Here is a 7942-nt window from a genome sequence, read left to right as displayed (position 1 = left end):
TGAGGCGAGGAGGCGCGCTGGAGCCGCGCCGGCTGCCTATCAGCAGAGCTCTGCGCCGCGGTTCCAGCCTGCGCCGCTGCCTGCAGGTGACTTGAAAGTCGTTGGCGGGGAGGGAAGGACACCGCCGCCGCCGCCACCTCCTCCTCCCCCTGCAGTAGTAATAGTAGTAGTGCCGGCGGCAGCAGCAGGAGCAGCAGCAGCACCAGAGGCAAGCCAAGCGCGCGCGAGAGCAGCACTTCCCCAGAGCCGGCTGGGCGCAGCCGGGTCTCGCGCCGCCTGCCCAGGACCCATTCGGCGCTGTCCCGGCTCTCCGTCGGCCGACTCGGCCGACCCCTTTTGCCCGTCCGGGCATGTCTGCGGCGCGGGGCTTCCCTTTAGCCAGAGACCTCGAGGGAGCGGGAAGGACCGGCAGCCTCAAGCGCCCGAGTAAGTCGCCTTCCAAAGTTCAGCCCTGGAGCTCGTTCCTCGGGAGCCGGAGCGGGAAAGGCGGCGGGAAGATGGGGGGGGGGGAAGAAAGCGTGTGTGAGGGGCGAAGTCGGAGCACCAGCACTCAAGTCGGGTCTCTGCGCTTCCTCTCGCGGACTCCCGGGGATGCTGACTCAGCAGGAGCTGGAAAGCACTCGGGCCATGCCCGGCGGTCCTCTTGGTCGTCGCTCTCAGCTCCCGGGCGCCTTGCCTTAGAAACAGACCGGGGGCTGGTGGCGGAGGGGAATACTGTATACAGTTTCATGATCCTCGGCATAAGTGGAGTCGTTGCCACCGCAGGCTGTGTAATTCTGGATTAACACGGGAGAAGCCGTATTAATACGCCCTTGGAGGGTGAATGGCGAGAGATTGGCAAGGCTTCGACTTCTATTTTCGCCGAGTCTGGAGCGAGGGGGAAGCCCTCGTGTCTCTAGAAAAAGAAACGCGCAGTAGAATGACTAGAGGAGAGGATGGTTCGGATGGGGATGGGACCGTGGGTGTGGAAAGGATGTTGAGGTGGGGAAAGGGATCCCTCCAAACAGAGTTGAGGAGATCGAGGGATATATCTGCCGTTGCATAAGAGTAAATGGCATTCAACAGAGAGAAAAGGGCTTTTGTTGTTGTTTAGTCGTCTCCGACTCTTTCATGACCCCATGGACCAGAGCACGCCAGGCCCTCCTGTCATCCACTGCCTCCTGGAATTGGGTCAAATTCATGTTGGTCGCTTCCATGACACTGTCCAGCCATCTCATCCTTTGTCGTCCCCTTTTCCTCCTGCCTTCACACTTTCCCAACATCAAGGTCTTTTCCAGGGAGTTTTCTCTTCTCATGAGATGGCCAAAGTATTGGAGCCTCAGCTTCAGGATCTGTCCTTCAAGGGAGCACTCAGGCTTGATTTCCTTTAGAATTGATAGGTTTGTTCTCCTTGCAGTCCAGGGAACTCCCAAGAGTCTCCTCCAGCACCTCAATTCAAAAGCATCAATTCTTCTACAATTTGTTTTGTGTGGGTAGGGAAATATATACTGTATCCACAAATAGGGATGAAGGGTGTGTATAATTGCTCTTGTTTACACCACATCCTTCCCAATCCCTGTAATCAGTTTGGTGGGGATAGATAATCAGATGGCATGTCTGGTTGTCTGTGAAAGTGAGCTCTCATGCTCCGGGATGTAAGGTAATGGTTCTGCTGTGAGACAGCAAAGTTTCAAGGGCTGAATCCGAAAGACCGGAGAATGGATGGAGTTTAACGTAATCAACACAGGAGACATTAGAAAGCAGCCTTCATTTTTGCCCCCCCCCTCCCTCAGCAAATCAGTGTCTATTCCAATGTCGATATACTCACAGCTTCCAGAAAGGTGGTCCTGTTAAATCGCTTAGCTCTTGCAGCAAATACAGTCCAGTGGGACTTTAAAGACTAACACGTTTACTTTAGATGGCCTGCAAAAATGCCTGATGTAATAAACGTTTTAGTTCTGATAGTGCTACAAGACTCTTTATAAGCATTCTTCATAGGGTGGTTAAATATCTGCCAGTCGAGTGTGGTGCTAACTTTGCTGCTTATTCCAGGATTAAATGGTATTTCTTCTGCTTTAGCCCTTGTGTGCCTTTCATGTCTGACTTTTCTCCTCTGCCTCTGCACCCATCTGTCATGTGTAAGGAGGATAATATGAGGATTGTGACCTTGAAGCATCTTTCTTGGAAAAAGGTATCAAGGTTTTTCATCCTTCTCCTGACCTGCAGTGTTTGCTTTTGTTGCATCCAGGCAAACTTGGGACTCCAGATTTCTTATATATTTTTTTCTGGTAGGAGACTCTTCATTGCTCATTTCTCACTAGGAATTATGCTCATGCCTTTGTGTGTGTGGCTTGTGTTGCTTTGAGCTGTGGGTTGCTGCTGCGTTGGCCAAACTTATTTCTGCTTGCTATAAACTCCCTTCCTTATGCTGTGTGCTGTTGGTGGCTGGCTGTGACTTTAAAGGTGGCTACTGCTGCTTGCCCCATGGATATGTGCTGAGCTCTGCAGAAGGACCTGCTAAAGCAGCAGTATGCATTGGCAGATAATTTTCTGGACTTGTTCCTTGTCTAATGCAGGGGAGCAGTTGCCTGAGCTATGGGAAATTATAACCTTTGGTTCAGGTCAACCATTTGGAAAGAAGAGGTGACTTAAATCCCTTGAAATTAATACTAATTTAACTATCTCAGCTGACAAGTTGCTGGGAATGGAATTAGTTCAGTCACCCCATCCCCAATTGGGAGAGTGGTATAAGAGGATATAATGAAAAAATAATATATATATAATAAATATATATATTTAATTGGATTAATTTAAGAATGCCCAAATGACTTCTTGCCTATTGTTTTAGTCCCCCTTTAGCCCATTCTAAATAGTTGATAGCTATCCTTGAGAGATGGGTTGCTTTTGAGTATCATTGTTGGAAGGTTCTGTAATCATAAATACTTTATTGTGCAATATTACCTTTTTATTGTAAGAGGCATGAAGCGCTACAATTGGCAGTTTCCCTTCTGTGCTAGAAGTGCCAGCACAATATAGGATCATGTGTCCTCAGATAGAGCAATGGAGAAAAGGCTGGTTTAGCTAAGAACATTTTTATGTAATTATCTGTTGCACAGTTACATAGCACTTTCTAGTATCTGGAGCTAAATAGTGGCTTATATCCAAGGATAACTCAATGTAGGAAGGTTCACATAAGGAAAGTTTCCTTGCTCCTCCATCTGTAACTACCTGCATCTGCTAAAAGAAGTTTAACTGGAGAGGTGGGTTGGTTGTCGTTTCCTAACATTGTGGGAGGTACCCTGTTTCTCTGAAAATAAGACCTAACCTGAAAATAAGCCCTAGTATGATTTTTCAGGATGCTTGTAATATAGGCCCTACCCCCCAAATAAGCCCTAGTTAAGGGAAAGCCCATCCTCCACCATTGTGCAGCAACCAGAAGATGATGTGACTGTATTTGAATAAACATAGATTGTACATGAAAAAAGCATCCCCTGAAAATAAGCCCTAATGCATTTTTTGGAGCAAAAATTAATATAAGACCCTGTCTTATTTTGGGGGAACCAAGGTAGCTGCTCATGGAGGAGAGAATTAAACAAAATCAGACAGGTAGATGAGTTGAACGTTAGATAATTTATGGATGGGGGTGCTAAGAATAATGGAGGGACTAGATGGAGTAGTTTGAAATTATTTGGGTCATGTTTAAACAGCTGTTATCTTCAGTGCTATCTATTTTATGTTATCTTCAGTGCTATCTATTTTATCTTACATTTGCGTGATCCTTCAGTTCACATGGGAGATATTTCTTCTCCCATGAGAAGGGTCCGGACAGCACTTTGAATTGCTTCATCCCCCCCTCCCCATTGATCATTGATGCCCCTTCTCCAGGCACTTTCCCCTACCTTTTGCCATGTCTGTCATTCCACAGGCCACAGTGATTTCCTTTCCCCTCCTTTATTTTAGTATGTGGCATAGCGCTACAGCAATACATCAGCCTAGCATGGATATTCGCATATCTGAAACAACATCGCATTACTTAGGAGAATAATTTTTTTTAAATTGTGAGAAGAGAAAAAGAGAGATGAATGTTTCTCTGCTGTGCTTTCTATTGTGTCAGTTCACTGCATACATCACAAGGGTTGTCAGTCACCAAAGAGAACACTTCTATTTGTGAGTGAATTAAGCAACCACACAGCATGCAGGATGGGATAATCAGGAGTGCTCCCAATCACACCAAAGATACTGCAGCCCTAGAGCTGTGCCAGAAAGGAGCAAAACAGCTCGCAAAAGAGGGGGGATGGATTGCTCGTACTTAAAACATATGCTTGCCAGAAAATAGGATGAATCAAACCACACCAGAAGTATTCTGAGTATTCAATGCCTAGAAAATCCTGGATAGTGTCACTACAAGTTGGAATTGACTTTATAGCATGTAATTATTATTTATGGAGAGAGAGTTGTTCAGGATGGTCTGCTGACCAGAGTTCACAAAGTAACTTTTCCAGGCACTGCTTCCAGCCCTCTAAAGATGCTTCTCAGCTAGTGACTTAGTGCATGCCAGATGTGGTGAGTCAACCAGCGATTTGCAGTTTTCCAGCAGCTGCATTACACAGACCTATTTGTGTGTGTGTGTGTGTGTGTGTGTGTGTGTGTGTGTGTGTGTGTGTGTGTGTGTGTGTGTGAGAGAGAGAGAGAGAGAGAGAGAGAGAGAGAATAACTGTCATAACTCCCCTCAATAATATAATATTGCTGGGGGTTATATTAAGATGAGTGTGCTAATAATTCTGTTAGGAGTTCCCCGGACTCAGTTAAGGTTTCCAGATTTTCCAAACGGATGGAAAAAGAAAGGCAATTAAATCAGTGGATGTCTGGCATTCAGCTTTGTGCTAGGATTCCTTATCCAAGTTGCTGCCTTTTAACTGAGTTCTACAACTTTAGTTTTTCCTAGATAGTGATGGAAATTGTAGTTCAGCACATCTGGAAGCCATTGGCATTGGGAAGACTGTGATAAGTGGATATGGAAAAAATAGTTTCTGAGCACTGTTAACTTGGGTCAGTTTGTCTACCTTTTATGCCTCTGAGCATGATAAGAATCTTCTATTCTTTTTAATTTGGGGGGGAAAGTTACCGGAAAGGAGCAACCTCCTAGAGCCCCAGTGGTTTAAGTCCACAGTCTAGGATGCTTTTCAAGAGTTTTCCCCACCTTGAAAGTAAACGTGCTAGTCTCCAGTGATCCCACTGGAAAGGGCTCAAAGGGGTCATCCTGCCACAGTGGATTGTCAAGAAAGGTGCTGGAAAAAACTTGCCAGCACGACAACATATTTTACTCTTTGAATACTCTGTACAATTCTGATCATCCTTACACTTTGAAAAAGGACACAGTAGAGTTGAGGTGCAAAAAAGGGGGGAATCAGAATGAGTAAGGGGGCTGCAGCAACTCCAGTACGAATGAGGATTTGGGGTGTCTTAGAAGAAATGCAATGTGGTGCATGTATAGAATAAATAATAATGTACATCTCTATGCGAGAAGGAGTGTATGAAATTATGCACAATAGGAAGAAAGTAGAGAGGACCTTCATATAGCAGAATGCAGGGTGGGGAAAATACAAAGAGGTAAAAGAAAATACTACTTTTATATCATTTTGATTGACGTGACATCAATCAAGAAGGTATGTGAACTATGTCTTCTAATGGCTAGATAATACTGTTAATTTGGCTCTGACTGTATCTTTGTTTGCCATGTGAACTTAATTTAATTTCCAATTTTTATCGTGTAGGAATTGCTATATTTGTAGATGCCTTTGTTCCCAATAAAGTTATAATATTTTATCAAACGCAATGGGAAAAGTCTTTAGCAGTTGATGGTGCTTTGTGTTTGGAGAAAAACAGTAAACTGTATATCCCAAGGTGAAACAGAATACATCATACTGATTCTACAAGCTTGCAATGGTTATTTTGCAACTTCATTTTTAACTGGGAGTTTCTAGCTAGGATGATTTTGAGAGTCTTACATTTCTCCTTACCAAACCTTGCAGTGCCCAGCTTGGTGAAGACACTTGCATAACTTGAAAGCTAACTTGTTTTCAAGATTTGGGTAGATTAATGAAAACAATATGTACCACTGTTTTTGGATTTTGCAGAAGTTTCATGTAAGGTTTTTTTCTTTCACTTCTTTACACAGTGCACAACTAAGCCATGGAATTTGCTCCCTAAGTATGTAATAGAGAAGTACAGTAATTTCCAGAGGCACAGAGAACCTGGGTTTTAATGCCATATTACCCAGTTTTAAGAGAGTGCAACACATTTAATAATGTCAGAAATAAATACTTAAATGAACAGAACAGTAGGTCTATAGGGGGGTGACATTTGACCACACTGCTGCTCAGCTTATCACTATGACACCTCCCTGACAAATTGATTTATATGTCTCCAGTAGGTTGACTGAGAAGCTGAAGCAACAGCATAAGGATAATAGAATGGAGTAGAGCAGGCATCAGGAAAGAGCAGCCTGCAGCAAAGAGGAGCTTGCTATACCCAGAAAATAATTGTCTATAAAAGTAGGCAGTTGAGTCTCCAGAAGATTTTTGCTGGGGAAACTGGGTTTGTTTTGAAACTGAACCTGTTTTAGATTGGAAGTAGTCTGCTTTTAGATTTGAAGGCAATTTTCACTTCTGGTTTCAAAAGAAGCCTCCTGATTATTATTATTTTTTGGGGGGGGGGGGAACAAAAATGGATCTGAACTGTCAATCAGAATTTCTAGAACAGGCAGGGGGCTGTGATATTGACAGATCCAAGGATCAGTTTTCTCCTTGGGACCCTCCAAAAGTTGCACAAACTGTCAAAAATCTCTCTCCTTCCCACAAAATTAAACCAAGTACTATAGTTAGAAGTCATATTCTCCAGCAGTCAGTACGACATACTGTAATTGGGTCTGAGCTTAGCAGTCTCTCTTTTTACCCAACTAGCAGGTGAAAAGTACAGGCTTCAAAGAATTTTACCATTGAACTCTGGCTGATAGCTGGATACTTGAGACTACTTTCTTTAATCAGAATGCCAGGTTTTCTCCCGTGGGAACTTGCCTGTGCAATTAACACAGTAAAAAGGTAAAAAGTTCTCCTTGACCACTAAGTCCAGTTGTGTCCAACTCTAAGGGCGGGTGCTCATCCCTGTTTGTAAGCTGAAGAGCTGACATTTGTCCATAGGCACTCTTGTTGGTCTCATGGCTGGCATGACCAGACATGGAATGCCATTATCTTCCCATGGATCTGGTACCTATTCATCTACTCACATTTTAACTGCTAAGTTGGCATGAGCTGGGCAAGCAATGGGAGCTCACCCTGTTGCGTGGATTTGAACTGCCGACCTTTCAATCAACAGCCTAGTGTCTCAGTGGTTTAACCCGCAGTGCCACCTGCATCCCTGTTCACACTGGCAGGGTACTTAGTATTTAGTACAAGTACAAGATGATGATGATGATTGTATGCCATCAAATTGTTTCCTACTTAATTACAATCTGTTATGTATTATTGTAGGTATAGAGTACTCATAAGCTCTTTGCTGTTACATTTTTTTTCTGGGGGGGGCATTCTGAGACACCGTAGCTTAGACACCCTGGCCGTTCTGGAAGGCATAGTGCAAAATTGAATTGACTCCTCAACGTGGTGGTCCAGCTTCTTCAGCAATCCAGACAGCTGCTTCAGGATATTAAGTGAGGATCATTGTATAGTCACCGCAACCCCTCCCCCCAAAGGGAGACAGGGGTGGAAGAATCATCATATGGCTTGGAAGGCTGTGGCATGTCTGCAAAAGAGGCAAATGCTGTTTTTAGGATGTATTAACAAAAGTACAGTCTCTAAATCCTGTGAGGTACTAGTTCCCATTCTATTCAGCATTGGCTAGGCCTCATCTAGAGTACTGTGTCCAGTTCTGGACACCACACTTTGAGAAGTATGCCAACAAACTGGAG

General features: G+C 44.2%; 1 protein-coding gene across 5 annotated transcripts in view; it reads left to right on the top strand.

Moving 5' to 3' along the window:
• The first annotated feature begins 237 nt into the window (after positions 1–237).
• KIAA1217 (KIAA1217 ortholog) overlaps positions 238–7942 on the top strand; it is a 412653-nt gene continuing 404948 nt past the window's right edge. Inside the window, exon 1 of one of the 5 annotated variants that reach the window (XM_020801609.3) lies at positions 238–426. In XM_020801609.3, the coding sequence (XP_020657268.3) occupies positions 351–426 (76 nt within the window). In that variant the 5' untranslated portion in view covers positions 238–350. The remainder of the gene's footprint in view (positions 427–7942) is intronic. The other 4 variants (XM_073003054.2, XM_020801618.3, XM_020801628.3 and 1 more) reach the window with 4 other exon arrangements.

The sequence above is a fragment of the Pogona vitticeps genome, chromosome 6, assembly GCF_051106095.1.
Source record: "Pogona vitticeps strain Pit_001003342236 chromosome 6, PviZW2.1, whole genome shotgun sequence".
In the NCBI taxonomy this organism is placed as follows: Eukaryota; Metazoa; Chordata; class Lepidosauria; order Squamata; family Agamidae; genus Pogona; species Pogona vitticeps.
The sequence above is the reverse complement of the archived record's forward strand: the minus strand, read 5'-3'. Positions and strand labels throughout refer to the sequence as shown.